This window comes from Phymastichus coffea, unplaced genomic scaffold, assembly GCF_024137745.1.
Source record: "Phymastichus coffea isolate CEN01 unplaced genomic scaffold, Cenicafe_Pcof_1.1 PCOF00009, whole genome shotgun sequence".
NCBI lineage: Eukaryota > Metazoa > Arthropoda > Insecta > Hymenoptera > Eulophidae > Phymastichus > Phymastichus coffea.
In genome coordinates, this window is record NW_026706820.1 from 5,469,651 (window position 1) to 5,489,486 (window position 19,836).

A 19,836-nucleotide genomic window follows, 5' to 3' on the forward strand; every position below is an offset into this window, starting at 1 on the left:
TCTTTAACAGCTTCAACAGGATACAGTTCATCACTAAAGCCAGTCACAGTAACCAAACTTGAAAATAATAAAATGACGATGAGTGAATGATTTGATAACTTGGAAATAAAAATTTATCTAGATATTGTGAATTTTCCTCCAAAAGCATGAGATCCCATTGTTGGTTAGTAGCATAAAAATCCATTTTATAAATCTTCTGAAAGTGAAAATTCATATTATTAGAAAAAAAGTTCTTATGTTATTATATTTAGTTCATTTCCCACAGTTTTCTATGATATTTCTATGATACAAAATATTATTTTAGAGAAAGTAAACTAATTATTAGAGTCTGAATGTGTAAAGTATTATTATCACGGTTTTCCAATTTATATACGTATATGCATATATACTTACTTTGTTTTTCTTACCTCTCTCTGATCAATTGACTGATTAATTCAATTACATGATCAACTCGATAACTCAACAATAACAGTACAGGCGTCCCTCGTTATACGCGGTTAATTCATTCCTGAAAATTCCGCGTATAAAAAAACCGCGTATAAAAAAGCATTAGTCTTATGGGAAATCGGGGGTTGCGTTCCACGTCCTTACAAAAATACGCAATTTTCACAAAAAAATCAGTTTTTTTTATTGAAAAAATCAGTTACACGACTTTGTTTTGCTCGTCGCAGTAAATCTGACTGTAATTCTGTATATGGGCGCATAGCTTCTTCGCAATTGTGTCTAAATTTAATACTGCGTGACATTATCGGGTCATTGAGAATTAACAATTCGAAAGCCTCTTGAATTAATGACATCGCATTTGCCACTGTTTTGTACGAAAGATGTGGTGGTTCTTCTTGTGATCCAAGATCGTCCTCATCGTCCGCTACATGTCCCGGATCCAAGATCTCAACAAGGGCACTAGGTGTAAGATCAATGTTCTCATTTATCAAGCTCACAACTTCAGCTGCTTCCATGTCTTTAAAACCGTCTGCTTCGATCCCTTTTGCAACCTCTACGACCTGCTGTGCAATTTGCTGTGCGTTTAATTCGGGCTGTTTGTCTTGAACAATTTCGGGCCACAATTTTCTCCAACTTGCATTCAGTGTGTAAGATGAGACTTCTTCCCAAGACGACTGCACGATAAGTATCGACTGTAAAATAGAGAATGTCTTCCAATAACCTCGCACTACTCCAGTAGGGTCGACTTGTCCTGCTGGAATTCTATTGATATCAGCGATCATGTTTTTTAACACACGGCGTAAGTGTAAGCCTTAAAGGTCGATATTACGGTTTGATCCATTGGTTGCAACAAAGACGTTGTGTTGGGCGGAAGAAACAAAACTTCTAAGTTGGGATGAGCATCTGATAAATTTTTTGGATACGAAGGTGCATTGTCCATCAATAAAAGAACTTTAAAATCAAGATTTTCTGTTTTGAGAAAACTTTGCACTTCGGGCATAAACGATTTTGATATCCAGTCTTCCATAATTTTACCAGTAACCCATGCTTTTTTATTGAATTGCCAGAATACCGGTAAATGATCTTTTCGTTTCCCCTTAAGAGCACATGGATTTTCAGATTTATAAACTAACAGTGGTTTGCACTTATAAGTGCCAGATGCATTACTGCACAACATCAGCGTGTAACGATCTTTCGGAATCTTAAAACCTGCCGCTTTGTTTTCATCTTTTGTTAAAAATGTGCGATTAGGCATTTTTTTCCAGAAAAGGCCAGTTTCATCACAGTTAAATACTTGTGATGCATGATACCCTTTTTCAGCAATTAATTCCTTGAAAACTTTCGGAAACTCTGTCGCAGCTTTATAGTCGGCAGAAGCACTTTCGCCGCTGAATTTGACATTATGAAGAGAATATCGTTTTTTAAAACCTTCGAACCAACCTTTACTAGCTGTAAACTTCTCATTCGTTTTTGAAATTTCCTTGTTGAGATAATCGAAATAGTATAATGCTTGTTCACGGATCACTGCAGAACTTAGTGGAATTCTTTGGCGGGTTTTATCTTCTATCCAAATATACAACATGTCTTCCATTTTTTCCATGTTTGTGCTTCTCACGTATTTAACAGTTTTACCATGTACACCCACCTGTTCAGCCGTCTCTCTAATTTTTTTTTCATTGTTTCTAATTGTGCGGATTGTTGATTCATTAACCTGTTTGATATGTCGTATTTTACTTCTTTGCTTAAGATATAGTTGCAAACTATTGCAAACTATGCAAACTATTTGCAGCTTACTTGATATTGTTGAGCAAGGAAAACTACTTTTTCTCCTCTCCTAAGACTGTCAAGAATTTTCATTTTGTCTTCAAGACTCATAACTTTTTTTGCTCTTTTTACAACTCGTTTGTCAGGAGAATTATTTTGCGTTTAGGAGGCATTTTTATAACTGATTTTTTTATAAAATGAACAAATTGGACAATTCTTAGTAGAAATTCCAAGTTAAATATAATTAACACAGAAATTCGGATCCCCTATAAGAAAGAATTTATAAGTCTCATGTATATTAAGTTATTTGAAAATTAATACTAATATGGTGCGTGAATAGTGAATAAATAAAAGATATGGATTTATTTTTATTATAATTTTATCAAGTATAATTAGGCTCGTATTTATCCGGCATAAAAACCCTAGTCATAAGTAGGGAAAAGCCATCTAAATATGAGCAAATACAGTCGACGAATGTACAAAGAGTTATGCTACTTATTATAATTAATACATTTCGGCAGGCTCGCTTTGCCTGTGAATGGCCATTCAAGTTATAGACTACTCGCTTACCACACGACGCTAATTGCACCTTGTGCGAGAAGGAAGGTTGTCTCCTAGAGCAGCACAGTGCCAACGTCTTGGTCACGGGCACGGCCCGTACTATGCTGCCCCTAAAGTAGGGCCGAGTTGCTGCTGTCTGAGCTGCCCAGGGTCGGAGACGCCTCAGAGGATATCACGCATATCCTTAGCTAGGCCTACGGGTGCCGGTAGCCCTTGTTGCGATCGTGGGTTCGACAAGTCACAAGATAAAAGGCACGATACTGCAGGAACTCGCACTCACATTCAACACACACGTTACCCGTGAAGGCTAGCACGATAAACTAACACAACGACGTAACAATTGAAAGCAGCAGTTAACTGAGCGCAACTAGGTGACTGAAAAATAATGCGACGAGGTGCTGAGATAGAGCTACGAGGTGTAAGGATCGAGTTCTCGAGAGCTACTACAGCTTCCTCCTTCCTGAAGAAGGATCAGAGTTTTCTCCAGCATTGGGCCTGTTCGAAGAGCCAATTAGAAAAATGCAAGGTTTATAGTGCCGAATTTCCCTCCGAATGTTTACCTGCGCGACAATTGCTGGACGACCATCCCTCTGTTTTTTTGTATCGCGCGCGCACCGCTGGAACTGCCGCACGTGTTAATATTCTGGGTTTTCCCCATCCGCAAAAAAAAGGAGAAAACATTAAGCGACAAAGGACCGAATTTCTAAATAAACTTTCACATTTACAACAGCCAAAAAAAAAAATGTTATAAATTATTACTCTCTACTTTCGTGCTATGCACATGGAGCGCAGATGCCGCGAACATAAAAGTTTTATTAGAAAACTAATAAATGTTTTCTAAAAGCAGAAAAATAGATATATAATAATTTTGAGGTTTTGTTTAGAAAAAAATACAATAACATTTTACGACTAACGTGAATATTGCTCCGAATCGATCTTCGAACCGCGTATAATCGAGGGAATGACCGCGCATAACGAGGGATGGTGCATTTTCATTGACCGCGGATAATGAAAACCGCGGTTAAAAAAACCGCGTATAACGAGGGACGCCTGTACTGGGGAGTTATATATTGGGGAGTTTGAGACTTACAAAGGCAAGGGTGCCCTTTGAGCACCACGCTATTTAATCTTGCCTTTGCCGACCTGGAAGTCAAGATCAAACAGGTGCAAGAAGGAGGGGTAGTGATAGGAAGGAAGAATATATGAATATGCAGGTGATACGTATAATGATGGTATTGTCACTTTCACTATTTTCACTGCTCATATTAATTTCATTGCACAAATCAATTATGTTAACAATAAATACGCAAACAAGAAAAAAATATGTCTGTCGAAGTACACAGAATGTCTACACTATTTCTAAACCAACACAGTTTGCATAACGCGCATGCTGTTTTGACAGTCCCAGACTACTATCTTTTCAGCTGACATATAACCCTCGTGGTAGGTCAATATAGCTGTACCGATAGGCGGCCTTACTACTTCGTTCGACTACACACAGCTCAGAAGCTATCCCCTCTATTGCCTCGTCGACTGTGTAGAATCATACACAGTCGAGGAGGCTATGGAGCGGATTTTTATTCTCAACTATATAGTCGAGTAACTCCTTCGCGCCTATACTACCTATTAACGCATTAAGTGTCCTATGCACGTATTCACTCGAACACGTCTGCCTATGCTATAATAGTTTTTTTCTGCTTCAACATCGTATCGAGCACTATTACACTGGATGAAAAAATATTTTTAGCGCGTGATAGAATAAAAACCAAGATAGCTGCGTTCGCTAAGAATATTTTCTCCTCCAGTGTAATGGCAGTCGATACGCTGCTGACGCATAAATAACTATTATTTATCGCAAAACAAAAAACAACATACAAATGACTGTAAAGATCATAAATATAACTATTTAAGCTCAATAAAAGCTTGCTTATACAAAACTTTAGTCAAGAAACTATCACAATAAAAATTTGAACCAATATTAATTGACAGTCGCGGTTCATTTAGAACTATTTTAACTAAATCAACGAATAATTTTATAATCAAGTAACAGTATTTTATTCACATTTAATTTACTTCAAATAGTTGTAAGGTTTTGTCATGACAATAACAAACTTTTTCCATAATCATCGTCATATATTTTCATTAATTCGCTCTATTACTCGCAAATGTGATTCGTAGCACTTGTTTTAATTGCATATTCTATTATAAAATTTGCATTAATCTTACTTTCTTTTGTATAAATTAATTATTGTACCATTTTTACAGATTGGAGCTTTACCCAACTATTTTCTATTTGAACATAATGGTCTCCGTAAACGCTCCGTCGACGTGAGTGAGCATCACCACAAAGCACTCAGGGACGAACCAAATGTGAGTATTTCCATGTTTGCTATAGCAAGTTAATATTAGTATAGCGAGTTTATTAGATATTATAACCAAGCGGTCAAACTGGGAAAATTGTTTGATCAGAATCTTGATTTTGTGTTTCAGTTTTGTCACGGTTATATTATACAAAGTGTAACGGGGGGGATATCTTGCAAAAATGGGAAATTTATTTATAAGCAAACTCCCACGATGCAGAGCAAACCGCCGCTCCGTTAATCACGTATGTAAGTACGTGTATTCGCTTTAACGTCAGATGATTTCTCTTTGTTGTCTTCAACCAAACGGAGTTGAACTCACCTTAAGTCACATGTATCGTGACACTCGATGAGTTTGAAGTGTGAGCGACTTTACTCCTTCTCCGCTTAATCCCCTAGGCGTAATAGGATTAACACCTAAGCCTATTTCAATTTCTTAAACTATTAGGAAAATCATATGACGAAATCGGCGAATAAGTTAACAAAGTTTATTCATAAAAAATCTATACAGTCTTTGTCGGGCCGAAAGACTGACGCACGCGAATAGGATTTACAATTAAATAATTTTCCGGTGAGAAAGAGAGAGAGAGAAGATTCGAATATTGGCGCGATCTAACGCTCGGCGCGAATACAAAAAATTTAACACTAAACGGTTGAACAAAATACTTAATATATTTTGTCTCGCGATAATTAAGGGAGGTGCACCTACCCTGCGGTGCAATTATGGTGATCAGCCGTAATTGTTGATGCCAATAAAATGTATCAACTGCCTCCGGAACTGTTATATCAGCTGCGCTGTCTCGTACCGCCTATCAGCTGCAAATATGCTGCTACCGTGATGCTGTAATCTGCCGATCACGTTGTTGCACTCGCGCGCGTAATTACTCTGGGTAAACTATCACTCGGCGAGAAAACAGTGCAAACAAAATTCCGGCGATATCTTCTCGTATCAACAGCTGAGGCGTAACTGCTAATTTAAAAGATCGCGCGCCCCCTCTCTCTCTATACTTAGAACTAACGCGCGAAATTCAGAATCGCGAACGGTGCGATAATTGAATCGACTACCGTTGCAAAAGATTTTATGAAATAATTATAATCTTATTCTTCAAGATCGAATAAGAATTTGACTTGACATGCATGACTATTCTGCTGTTTCAATTTGAATTCTTAATAATATTCATCAACATATAAGCTTTTAAACACATGAATAATAAAATGAGTGTTTAAAAATATATTATTGACGTTTCTTTATTATTTCTTATTCTTTAGCTGTAATATCATCTAGCACAAGTGTTTAGATGGTTCTTCAGCATCTTATTTTGTAGTTCAACACTGAATGTTCCCGCTCGAATTGTTTTTAATTTGCTGTTGACGTAGGCCAAATCTTCGTTGAGTTTACTTTGTAGCTTTTTCAGTACTATGGTTGCTAATAGACGAGTTACGTGCGACTGCCAAGGGAACGTTCCCAACCCTCCGCCTGCGGTTCTGCTGCAATTTGGATATGTTATAGCTTATTGAAAAATAAGTGTTTTTTTTATCGACGGAAAAAGCTTTCTAAGGGGCGAAGCTAACCTCGAAAATCACTCCTCAAAGCAGTTTTCTATCAATAATTTTGGTTTTAATTCATATTTTTCAATGAAACATAATGGAAAAAATTTGCCTAAGAAAAAGCAACTGATTTGCAATTGCAGCAAAATCTAAGGCAGAGGATTGAAAGTGTTTCCTTGTAAGTGACTTACACATTTTTGCAACTACTTATACCCTGGAATTTTATGAGATTAGTTATGAATGAGAATAAGGAAGTCTTTTGGCATGAAGCTACCTCTTTTTTTTGTCAAATTTATATAATTTTAAGAAGTTTTGTTTTACAAATCATTGACGACGTACAATATATTAAGCGTGTTATGAGGGCGGGTCAATAAGTCATTACAAAATCCAAGAGATGGCGCTCGTTACGCTTAAATTATGATATTTTTGCAAGCAATACTACTAACTAGAGATCGTACAAAGTTTCAGCTCGATTCATTAAGTCGTTTTTTTGTGAGCGTTGGTTGAACAAAAAGTTATTGGTTTATTTAAAAAAATGGAAAAAACAGAGTTTTCAGCGGTGATAAAACATTTTCATTTGAAAGGCCTTACACCAAAAGAAATCACAGTTGAGTTAAACGTCGTTCATGGCAAGTCTGCCCCTGTGTTCAAGACTATTTATAACTGGGTAAATGAATTTAAACGCGGCCGTACAAGAACAGAAGATGAACCTCGTTCAGGACGCTCCGTGGAAGTGAGTATGCCCGAAATGTTCAACAAATGGTCAATACGGTGTTGAGTGATAGAAGATTAAAATTGCGAGAATTAGTTGAGGCCACAGGGGTATCAAAGGGTACAATCATTTTAATTTTGCATGAAAAATTGGGGATGAAAAAAATATCAGTAAGATGGTTGCCACGTTTGCTTACTGTTGAAAACAAACGAACCAGCGTGGTCACCTCTGAGGCTCTTTTGGCACGCATACGTCGTAATCTGGAAGACTTTTGCCGTCGACTTGTAACTGTAGATGAAACATGGGTACACCACTACACTCCTGATATCAAAGAACAGTCCAAACAATCGATTACTGCAGGAGAACCAACCCCAAAGAAGGCAAAGACAGTACAGTCAGCTGGTAAGATTATGGCCACGGTTTTCTGGGATGCGTATGGAATCATCTACATCGACTACTTGGAAAAGGGCCAGATGATCACTGGACAATATTATGCGTTATTATTAGGTTAGCTGAAAGAAAAAAGCAGAGAAAAACGTCCTCTCTTGAACAAAAAAAAGGCCTCTTTCTTCAAGACAATGCTTGAGTTCACACGTGTGCAGTTTCGATGGCAAAAATTAATGATTTAAAGTTCGAATTAATTGACCATCCACCATATTCGTCTGATTTGGCTTCCAGAAACTTTTTCTTATTTCTTAACCTCAAAAAATGGCTAGCCGGACAACGATTCACGTCGAATGAAGAAGTCATCAACGAAACAAATGCCTATTTTGAGGGTTTTCAGAAATCATATTTTTTTGATGTCTTAAAAAAACTGGAAGGCCGTTTAGTAAAATGTATCGACCTTGAAGGAGATTATGTAGAAAAATAAAAAAAAATTACATACTCAAAACTTTTTTTTCCTTCTTTTTGTAAAGACTTATTGACCCTTCCCCCCTCCCCCCTCGTATTTACACCGCTCGTTAATTAGAAACAGTTAAAAAGTGATTTTATAGATACCTAAAAATGATTTCAAGTGTGAAACTATCAAAGAATATTTTATGGACCTACCTTATACGTTGTTTCTTTTGATATCTTATACTAAATTTTCAACATCATCATTTTCTATTTACGATTCACTCGTTTCATTTTACAAGTTACTAACTTCGCTATAAAAAAGCGTGGGGCTCAACTTGAATTCTTCGTTTTTATTTTTAATATTTGTTTCATAGGTTTCATAGGTAAGGTAGTAAATAAGGAATTCAATAGTCTCGTCGCTGGATGGTTGCAGAAACAATTAGTGTTACGATTCTGTTAAACTGAGATCTGTAGATTGTTGCTTGCCTTTTAAGGGTATGCATCTTAAAAGTAATACACTCGAATGCACCGTATAAACCATCAAAAGTTGGAAGTTGCATGGCGAAGTTCGGTGTAGTTTCAATTTTCCTTTCTTCAACCAGTTCTTAAGGTGTATTGAAAAGTCGATCTTCCGGATAAGTGTTACAAAAGCATCAGATGTAGACTCGTCCCCCGAAAGAGTATTTTCGTCTTCTTCAACGGTAGTAGTAATAACATCAGTAGCAGAAGTATCATCGTGCAAAGAGGCAGAGGCTTGACTAGCAGTGACTGTACTAGGCGTGGCAGTAGTCATGGTACTAGCGGCAGCTGCGTTAATGGATACAGATGAAAGGATGCTTGACGACGTTGACCGATTTGCTATAAAGTTTTGTTAAAACGAAGTTGTAAAATTAATAACATGATCTTCCAATATAATAATTGGAACATAATAACTATCCGAATTCAAGGTAGCACGGGTTGTATCCTTTTGTTAAATAATTTGTTACGATGTCCATTTGGTGGATGACAAGGTACCCTGCCGAGCAGCAGCAAGCTCGCCTGCCGAGTCTGACATACTTAGCTGGTGGATCACTGCCTCCCAATTTGATGATTGGTCTGAATTTGCTACACCACTTATCGTATTCTATTCCAACTGTTATTCTTTTTAAATTAAATTTGTTGAGAGCATGTGTTGTAGAGAACAGAAGATTTAGATAAATTAAAACTTGCTTACTAACTATTGTGTGCAGGCAAACGAAATTAACTAACGACTGTGATTTGTCCCCCATCGATAACGTATTTTATTCTTTGAATCTTACCAACTTAAACGTCTGTGATTGAATGAAAAGACCGTTAAATTCACGAATAATTTTACAAAGAAACTAAAAGTAATTGACTGTTACCGTAACGAATAAATTGAGATGACTAAAAAGGATGTTTTGTAAACACAGGTTTAGACACCATTATTTGTGCGTGAAAAGCTGGGCCCCTAGCCGTTTTCAAAAAAAAGCAATTACGGGATTCTACTTAAGGTGATTTTAAACATCTTCACATCGATTTTCAGCCCTTAAAATGTATTACAATTGAGGAAAATGCAAACCGTTTTTCGGCATTTTCTTCGCGTTTTGGTCTATATCTCGTAGGGAAAACGATATTTTTTTATGTATTTTATTAGTTTTATTTGTGTGAATTTTTCCTAACTGCTAAATCTATTTTTCAGAATTTTTCCGAAGCTCTGGAGCTCGAGAAAACGCTTTTTCTAATGAAAAAAATTAGATTTTTTCCGATTTTTTACTTTTTTCTCATTTTTTAGTAAGAAGCCGAACCGACGACGTATGTACACCTATTGCATTCAACTCTCTGGTTAAAAATATGTTAGATTATGCCTTAGAAAGTTCGAAAATCACCATGCCACAGGCGCTATAGGCATATAAACATGGTATAATCGTTACTATTGTTCATTTTCGAGTCTCTAGTTGATCCGTAATTGAAATTTCTTGATATTTTTACAATTTTTCTTAGTGTTCTTACCCTTTACAACTTTTTTCGACACACATATATATGTTATAATTATTTTCACATCTCAAGAGTTGTCTGAAATTATTTTTTAGTCGATAAAATGAACTTTATTTTAAGTTTATTTTTGGTTTTTTAATATTTTTAAGTGCAGCTACGGTATCCATAGCTTTGAAATCTATTTTATTCCATTCCATGATAAAAAATACAAAAGAATGTGCCTTTAAAAATTGAAAAATTTCCGTGTTTAAGCAGAAAAAAAACGGAAACACGGTGCAAAATTATTCACATTGCAAATTTTCTGTTCAAAATTGTCTACCAATGACTCAACTACAGATAATGTACATTTACAAATATACATACATACTTACATATATGCATACGAAGTAATTTACTAAACTATTGTGTAAACACATAAGCTTTGGCAAAAAATGGTTAACTACCTAGTTTCAAACTTAAAATTATCTTGTCATTTTGAACAAAATCTTACCTATTTATTAGGCCAGCTGTATAATATTTCGCAAAAAGTAATGTGAATGTGTATGTTAAGTAATTTACCATTCGCCAAGCATAGTTTTGCTATTTTTAGATCCACCCCGCCCGTTCTCGTCGATTCACCTATCAACCCACGCCCGAGCATCGGACCCCATTGGACATTTCCTCGATTTCGGTCCGGTTCGCGTGTATCTATCATTTCCCCTGACTCCAACGTTCGCCTTCCTCACTCGCGCTCGGGATCTGCTTTACGCATTTTCGTTGAATTGTTCGTTCAATTTGATCCAGTTGAACTCTTTCCTCGAACTTTCCCTAGTTCTATCATTCGCCCACTCGCGTTGCATCGAGGCCTCTGTTTTCGCGTTATTCGCGCCTAAGCTAGCTTCATTCTGCTCAACCTGCTGTTGAAATTCCGCAAACTTGCTATAAAATAACCTCTTGAACGCGACTTTTGCTCCGTTGGGCGCCCTTTTACGTGCAACTACGCAGAATCCGTCGGGCAACTGGATCCCGCTTTTAAGTTTCCCAGAGCTTAAGCCATCTGGCATTGCGGACAAGTTTCCAACGTTTTATTTTCCTTGCCGCAGCCTTGGCACGTTAACCCTGTTCTATTTCCCTGTGTACATCTATTCGCGTAATGTCCTAGCTGTTGGCATTTGTAGGAGTGCACTGTGTTCTTTCCTTAGTTGCGACTCGCACTTTAGTTAGGAGCCCCTTTACCACTTGCGCCCACAGCCTTCAACGGCTCCGAGCCTGCTCGCGTCGGTTGCAAGTTCTCTGGACTTGGGCACTCGGCCTTCCGACTTGTGGCATACGCCCTGAAAGGTTACGCAACCTGCTGAGTTCCTCGCAGTAGGGCTCGCATTTCCCCTGGGCGCACCTTTCTGTGATTGAGCTAGTTGCGATAACACGGCTACCATGTCCCTCGGCAACTCTCTCGATGAGTCCGCGGCCTCTCGTCGAGCTACATTTTCACCGTCCGAATCGTTGAGTAGCGACACACTGGTCTTTGAGACTCTCTTCCTTAATAATCATTTTTCTCAATTTTGCCACTTCCTCGAGCGGCATATTTTTGCAGGCGAGTTCGTCCAGCTGGCCACTGCGCTTCCTGCTAAATATTCTTGGCTCTCAGTCAATTTTTTGCCTGGTATACAACATAACCTTCATCAATTCTCAAAATTTGAACGAGTTTTGATCTATACACTTCTGCATACAACACAAACAACAACACAGCCTCCACTCCAGGACCGCTACACTCTACACACTACACACTACACATCTCACCGAATGCAACACTTCCAACATTTTTGCTGCTAAGTACCAGTGTCAACTATTTTTACCGTTATCCACATATTTGAATCTTCTCGGAGAGACTCCTCATAGCCGGTGCTATTTCTTCGCCGCATCACTTCTCTTCACTTAATTTGTGTCTTGCGCTCAGTCATCGCGATGGCTGTTTTAATTTTAAGCTTATTTTAATTTATATTTATTTTACAACATCTTGTTTTCTTTTATTTAGTTTAATACTGTTTTATTTTCATCTAGCGCTATTTACACGCTAGACAATTTTATTTTTAATCTTAATTTTAATTTTATTCTATCGACTGTGTCAAATCGCGTTTACTTTCTTGCTTTTTCACGTAATTTGTAATGTAATTTTTCTGCGTTCGCGTCATTAATCATTTTCTCTCATTTCATTCTTGCGTCTAAGTTACTCATTTATTTTTGCGTTTCAATCATCTCTAGGTTAATTTGCGAATTCCCTTACCGTCTCTTGTAAATGGCATCATTTTACTCCCGTGTCTCCCGCCAATTTTGATCCTTAACTAACTGAGTTGGTGCCACTGAGGCGCCAATTTTCAAATCTTTTAAATCCAGACTTTTCACAACTACCGTTTATGACTGGTCAGTGACTCAAATTTTCGCGCGAAATTCAAACTGCTTAATTTGTCGTGTCGATCGGTCCTTTAAACTATCTCACTTGTTACAGTTTCTTGCGTAGTTTTGAGATCCGGAGAGGAGATATGGGAAACTTTTTGACACAATCTATGAATTTTTATTTTTTGTTTTAACTAGTTTTAAATTTTCAAACCTTTCACTTTTATCAAATGGTCTTGTCTTCATGCGCCGAGTGTGGTGAGGCGCTGAGTGATCTGGGTGCTAATGTCTTGCGGTGCGAGTCCTGTGTCAGATCTTTCCATCGCCACTGTTTCCATTTAACCTCAAATCCTGATCTTGCGACCTTTACTTGTCGTGCCTGCTCTTTTCAGTCCGCGGTTTTAGCCAACTCTCGTCAGTCCGGTGGCGTTTTTTTGGAATCCCCTTCTTCTACCCAATTTGACTCTGCTTCTGCTGGTACTTTGCCTTTTATCGAAACCTCAGGCCGTAAGAGACAGGCATCTTCTTACCAGCTTTTTCCATCGAAGGCGTCGAGAGTGGAATCCCGTAGTGCTGACCGATCGGTCGTCCTTCCCACTGTTTCTCCCTCCAGTGAGGACCAAACCCACTTGCTGGATAGTATGGCATCTACCACGGGCGACAAACCACCAGCATGGTTTTCTGGCTTCGTGAATAATGAATTCACTGAATTTCGGAACGAGATCAGAGCCACCCAGACTTCCATTCTGACTAAAGTAAATCGTGTTGCCGACGAGGTGAAGAGCCTCAAGTCTGTGGTGGGTCTCAAGGATCGTTCCGAGCTCCTTATTATGGGCCTACCGCAGGGGTTCCAGGGTTCGCTGGAGGATGCCGCCGGGATGCTTTTTGAGGCGATTGGCTGCCCAAACGCTGGTGGTCGCATAGTGGCCACCAGAAGATGGACTGCCACTCGCTCTCGTCCAAATCCGACCGATACTACGTCCACTTTCGTCGTGCGTATCGACTCAACGGTGGTGCGTGATGTCATACTGGAGCGCTCGGGCAAGCTCGCTGGGAAGACGGCGAGGGACATTTTTAAGTGCGGTCACGGAAATCCCGTCTTCATCCGCCAGCTGTTACCGCAGCCCATCCACAATCTCTTTGTAAAGGCACTCGCGCGCAGTCGTGAGCTGGGTTTCGCGCACCCTTTCGTCTCGAGCATGGTCGTCCATATGCGGGAGAACACACGTTCCACCCCTATCCCAATCACGTCGGAGAGTGACCTTGACACCTGCGCGCCTGTGCCTCCTGGTCAGCCTCCTGCCCAGGCCGCTCCGCGCTCTGGTGCCATGTCAGTGGCTGCCACTCCGATCGGCACTCGCAGACATGTTCCACTCAACCTGAACTTCGCGCCCCAGGTTGTCAAATCGCGACCTACTGCCTCCATCCCAAAAAATCCGGCTCCGCAACTTAGCAAAACAGACGGCTGTTTCAGCCCGACAGTGTCTGTCTTTCCGGCCCCGCTATCTCAAGCCATCCCAACTTCATCTCCTCCAGTTTCTGGTCCATGATGCCAACTAATCCGGGACTATACCCCGCCCTCTGCTTCCTTCGTTGTCGGCCACATCAATATTAACAGACTAAATTCCCCCTGTCACTTTGCTCTTCTCGAAGCACAAGCCCTTTCTACACATTTTGATGTCATAGCCATTACTGAAACTTTCCTCTCACCTGATATCTCTGACTCCCACCTCTCTCTCTCCGATTTCAATTTTTTCAGGCTTGACCGAATTGGAAAGCAGGGTGGCGGCGTTGGTCTGTACGTCAGATCTCACCTTAAATTCAGCTTCCTAGCCATTTCAGATCCAGTTTTTGATAACACGCCTGAATTCATCCTAGGTGAAATAAAGTCCGACAACACCAAGCTTTTAATGGCGGTGGTTTACAGACGTCCCTCTGCTTGCTCTCCCACACATTTTTTCAACTGCTTGGCCACTTACCTCCCTCTGTACGAAAATGTCATCATCACCGGTGACTTGAACGCAGACCTAGGTTCCAGCTCTCTGCCGGATGCTCGAACTTTGAGATCTCTCGTTGACCTGCACAACCTTCACTTCGTATCCACTGCTCCCACACATCACTGTCTTGATACAAATCCCCCTTCCCATACTACTCTTGACCTCTTCATAGTGAAAGACCCAAATGCTATCCAGGCATTTGGAAAGTCTGATACTCCTTTTATTGCTGGCCATGATTTCATCTCGCTCACCTATCGCTTCACTTCTAACAATCATATCACCAGAGTCATTAGGTCCCGCGGTTTGAATCGGGTGGACGAAGCAGCCTTAAATGGGACCCTCAGGGGCCTCCTCTCGAATCTGGTCGACAGTTCTTCAACGCGACTGCAACACTCTTTCGACCCGTCGATCGAAGCCGACGTGCATCCCCTTGACAACTTGGTGCACTCTCTTACTGAAGTCCTCATAAAATCCTTTGACGAGGTAGCCCCTCTTAGGTGCATCAAGTTGTCTTCTAGGCGTAAACCCTGGGTGACTCCGAGCATTCTTGCGCTTATGAAAAAGCGTGACGCTGCCTATAAACTGGCATCCTCCTCCCGCTCGGGCAGTGACGTCGCTGGATATCGAAGGCTGCGCAACGATGTCTCAAATGCCCTCGACTCTGCAAAAAATTCTTGCATTTCAGGCAGACTGTCTTCCGCAGCCACCAGAAAGGCCAGATGGAGAGAGCTACGAAACTTGGGAGTCACTAGGCGCGCTCTTCCATCCCCGTTTCAATTTTTTTTTCCAGCCGTACTAAACACCCACTTTGCCAACATAGTCAACTCATCCCTTCCATTGACACGTGATTTTTTGGACGCCCTTTTAGCGAGTCCCCCAAACGCTCCTCACGTCCACTCCCCATTCAATTTTCGTGAGGTCACTTGCCAGGAGGTCATGGATGCACTAAACTCGTCCACATCCAGAACATTCGGTCCTGATGGTTTGTCTGTCAAGATGCTTAAACTCGTCTCCTCTTCTTGTCTCTCATCTCTCACGCATCTTGTCAACAAATCATTACTGTGCGGCGTCTTCCCTACCTCCTGGAAACGGTCTCTCATCACCCCTCTTGCCAAAGTACCTTCGCCCGCTCTTTTATCGGACATCAGACCGATAGCAAGGTTATCTGAGGTATCAAAGGTGCTTGAGAGGCTCGTTCATTTACAACTCTCGTCTTACCTGGACCGCCACAAGCTGCGTGATCCACGGCAGGCGGGTTTCGTGCGGTTTCACAGCACCCAGACAGCTCTCCTGGGTGTCCTGGATGACGTCCGCAGGGCTATTGAGGAGCGTAAAATTACAATCCTCGTCCTGCTGGATTTCTCCAGGGCTTTCGACGTTATCCCCCATGGTCGTCTGATGGTCAAGCTCAGGGACCTATGCCTGTCTGATTCTGTCCTGGGATGGTTTTTTAGCTATCTGACTGACAGGTTTCAGGCTGTTATGGGGGAGGATGGCAGGGTGTCGGATTGGCTAAGGGTTGCTACTGGTGTACCGCAGGGTAGTATCCTGGGACCATTGCTATTTGCAATCTTTATCTCGGACCTGCCCTCTGTTCTCTCCTTCATGAACTATATGCTATATGCCGACGACACGCAGGTCTATCTTCACTGTCATCCCAGCAGCCTTGCGGAGGCTTTGGGGAGGGTGCAGCTTGATGTGCAGGCTATAGCGGATTGGGCACTAGGAAACGGTATCTCCCTAAACCTCACCAAGACCAAGGTCATGATACTGGGCAGCGAACAATACGTTAAGGCTATCAACTTGAATGACATCGTGAAGATCACCTTCAATGCGGTTCCACTTGACTATGTTACTAGTGCTCGTAATCTGGGTGTGACACTTACTCCCACGTTAAACTGGTCCGAACATGTGAGAAGCGTGACGAGGAGGGCATACAGCTGTCTGGCTTCACTTCGTTTCCACAGGAAATCTCTCTCGACTACCCTCAGAAAAGTTCTTGTCGAGCAACTCGTTTTCCCACATTTCGATTACCTCTCAGTGGTTTGTATCCAGCTTAATGGAGAGCGGTCGTCGAAGCTTCAAGTTGCACAAAACGCCTGCGTACGCTTCGTAATAGGATGGATCCCTTTTATACCTTCTCAATCCTTAAACAGCCACATCACGCACCATAGACTAGCCCTGGGCTGGCTATCCCTCACCCCAAATAGGTATAGAGCCCTTGCCGTTCTGGCCTACTCTGTCGTGTCCAGAAAATCGCCGCACTACCTGGCTAAAAACCTGTCTGTCCTCCTCGATGGTGTCATTATCCGGCGCTCGGGTCGCCGCCCACCGTCGGCGTTTGAATACAAGGCCCCTCAAACTGAGGCATGGAACCATTCCTTTGCTATTCTTGCTCAGAGAATACTCAACTCACTGAGCGTGACCCTGTTCTCCACCGATCGGATCCCTAACTTCAGGGTTTGGACCCGTGATCTATTCTTAAACTACGAGGCTAGAGCATGGATTGAGAGGGCGACTCGCGAGAAGTTAATGCCGGTACCGGCACTGTCCGATTACACTCGCATACCAAATAGAGTCAATCCAGTCGTAATTTATTTAAATAATTTTTGATAAACAATTGGGATCGCTAAAAGAAAATAGTTAGTTTAGGGCTATCTCGGCTAGATTCAGCTTGGGATATAACGGGTTTGACATCACTCATTCAGGTTAAAATTGTTTATCATGATTTTATAACAACAAATTGAGCTGTGACAAAAAGTGTTACAGAGGTTTCTGTCATAATTTTTTCCGTAGAATCGATTGCCATTATTATTTTTTCGAAATTAAAAAATTTTTGGTAAAACACGGGTAACTTTATTTTTATCTACGTCATGGATGCAATAGTTAGTTTGAGGCTATCTCGGCTAGATTCGGCTTTGGTATTAATGAGTTATATCAGTTATAACTTTTGAATGGCTTAACAGATTTTAAAAATCGAAAGTGTAAAAGTTGTATGTTTCTGTTATCTTTAAATTGAGCTGGACGGGATTCATTTTTATTGAACCGATATAAAGTTACAACGTTTTTTGTAAAATATTCTACATTTTTCTTTATTTCTGATTATCTCGGAAACTATTCACTGCAGAAATAAACTCCGAAGAAAACAAAAGGTTGTTTTTTAATGTAGAATATTTGTTCACTATCAAAATTGCATGTTGAAAAAAATAATTTTTCTGTTTTTTCACCGTAGATAAAATATTTCCATCGAACCGCTACAAATAAATAAGATTAATTAAGTTCTATGAATTATATTTTATCAATTTTCTTTTTATACACATATTTTCATAACATAGAATTAGAATAATATTTATCACAATACATCGAATACAGTAAATTATTATGTACAATTTATTTTCTTTCGTGACTTCATGTGACCTTTAGAACAATAGCTTAACTCTTTCCTACCTGAATCATCTTGGAGCATGCTATCACATGGAAAAATATTCTGAGCTTATTGTCAAGCTATAAATAACTCATTTTTCCAATAAAATTGAATCAAAAATTTTTTTTTATTTTTCCAAGTTTTTAAACATTTGAAAGGCTAAAAATTTCCGAATAGCCTATAATAAACATAAGTAAAGCTGATTTAATATTACAGACATATTTATTTTCATAAATTATCAAAAACCTGCTTGATTTTTCAAAAAGTTCATTTTCAATCCATGTTCCTCCCAAGGGACATTTGGTAGGAAAGGATTAAGCAATAGTGTATTTACATTTCTGTGATATTGTTGAATTTGAAAATCGTCCTTAACTTATTAGTAGTGCGTCAACAAGATGACGAAACGCACGCAATTACAAATCCGTGAAGCTATAATAAAACTACATGAAGATAGAAAAGTATTATTCATATTATCTATTTGTAGTCATTCGATAGTAATATTTTACCTACTGCAACGGTAGCCGATTTGATCAATCGATCTGTTAGCAATTCGGTAGCACTCGCGATGTAGAACGAATGTCTAAGAGAGAGAGAGAGAGGGGGGTGCGCGAGAGTTCAAAGTTTCAGTTAAGCCTCAGCTGTTACTTGAGAGAGTACCGCCAAATAGATTTCACTGTGTTTTGCCGTTTTGATAATCTAAAAGTTGTTTTTTCCAGTTTGGATACGTACGCGAGTGATCGCAAGCAGCAATATCAGCAGCAACAACTAAAGCAGCGGCAAAACAGTAGCAGTCACTGATCTTCGTGAACCAGGCAGCGCAGCTGGTTCCAGAGGAGCACCAATATTAGATTTGCTTGATACGGCTGATCACCGTAATTGCATAGAAGGGTAGGTGCGCCTCCCTTTTTCTTCGTGACAAATACTTACGGTAGTATTCTGTCTATCACGATTGTTTTTTGTATTTGTGCTAAGCGTTAGTTTTCGCGGTCGAATTTTGAATTCTCTCTCTCTCTCTCTCTCTCTCTCTCTCTCTCTCTCTCTCATCTCTCTCTCTCTCTCTCTCTCTCTCTCTCTCTCTCTCTCTCTCTCTCTCTCTCTCTCTCTCTCTCTCTCTCTCCTCTCTCTCTCTCTCTCTCTCTCTCTCTCTCTCTCTCTCTCTCTCCCTCCGTATTATTGTTAAACATTGCAAATCCTATTCGCGTGCATTAGTCTTTTGGCCCATCGAAGACTGTAGTTTATTAGAGATAAACGATATTAATTTTATTCGCCGCATTACGTTATTTCGTTTCCTATTAGTTTTAACGGATCTATCACCGGTTAAATTTTAAACCGATTTCATCTAGGGGATTAGTTGGAATAAACATTAAGTCACTCACATCTAAGATAGATCGAGTGTCACAAGTCACGTGACTTAAAGTGAGTTTAACTCGATTTGAAAGAAGACATAGGAACGAAAGTATCAAACGTAAAGGCGAATATACGTATACTCATACGTGTTTAATGGAACGGTGGTTAGCTCTGCATCGTGAGAGTTTGTTCTTTAATAAACCCTGCTTGTACTAGCTAATCCGCCCCGTTATACCACGGTGAAAAAACGGAAAATTTTTTTTTTCAACATGTAATTTTGATAGTAAATAATTATTCTGCATTAAAAAACAACCATTTTTTCTTTATAAATTTTTTCTACAGTGCATGATACGAGATAATCAAAGATGAAAAAAAAAAACGGAATTATTTTAGAAAAAATATAACTTTTTATCGGCTCAATAAAAATGGATCCAGTTGCGCTCATTTGAAAGATAACAGAATATGTAACTTTCA

General features: G+C 39.9%; 1 protein-coding gene across 5 annotated transcripts in view; it reads left to right on the top strand.

Moving 5' to 3' along the window:
- The window catches only part of LOC131670719 (furin-like protease 2), a 1,261,737-nt gene that overhangs the window by 174,721 nt on the left and 1,067,180 nt on the right, over window positions 1-19,836 (top strand). For all 5 annotated transcript variants that reach the window (XM_058946572.1, XM_058946583.1, XM_058946600.1 and 2 more), the window contains one exon: window positions 5,035-5,139. In XM_058946572.1, the coding sequence (XP_058802555.1) occupies window positions 5,035-5,139 (105 nt within the window). The remainder of the gene's footprint in view (window positions 1-5,034; window positions 5,140-19,836) is intronic.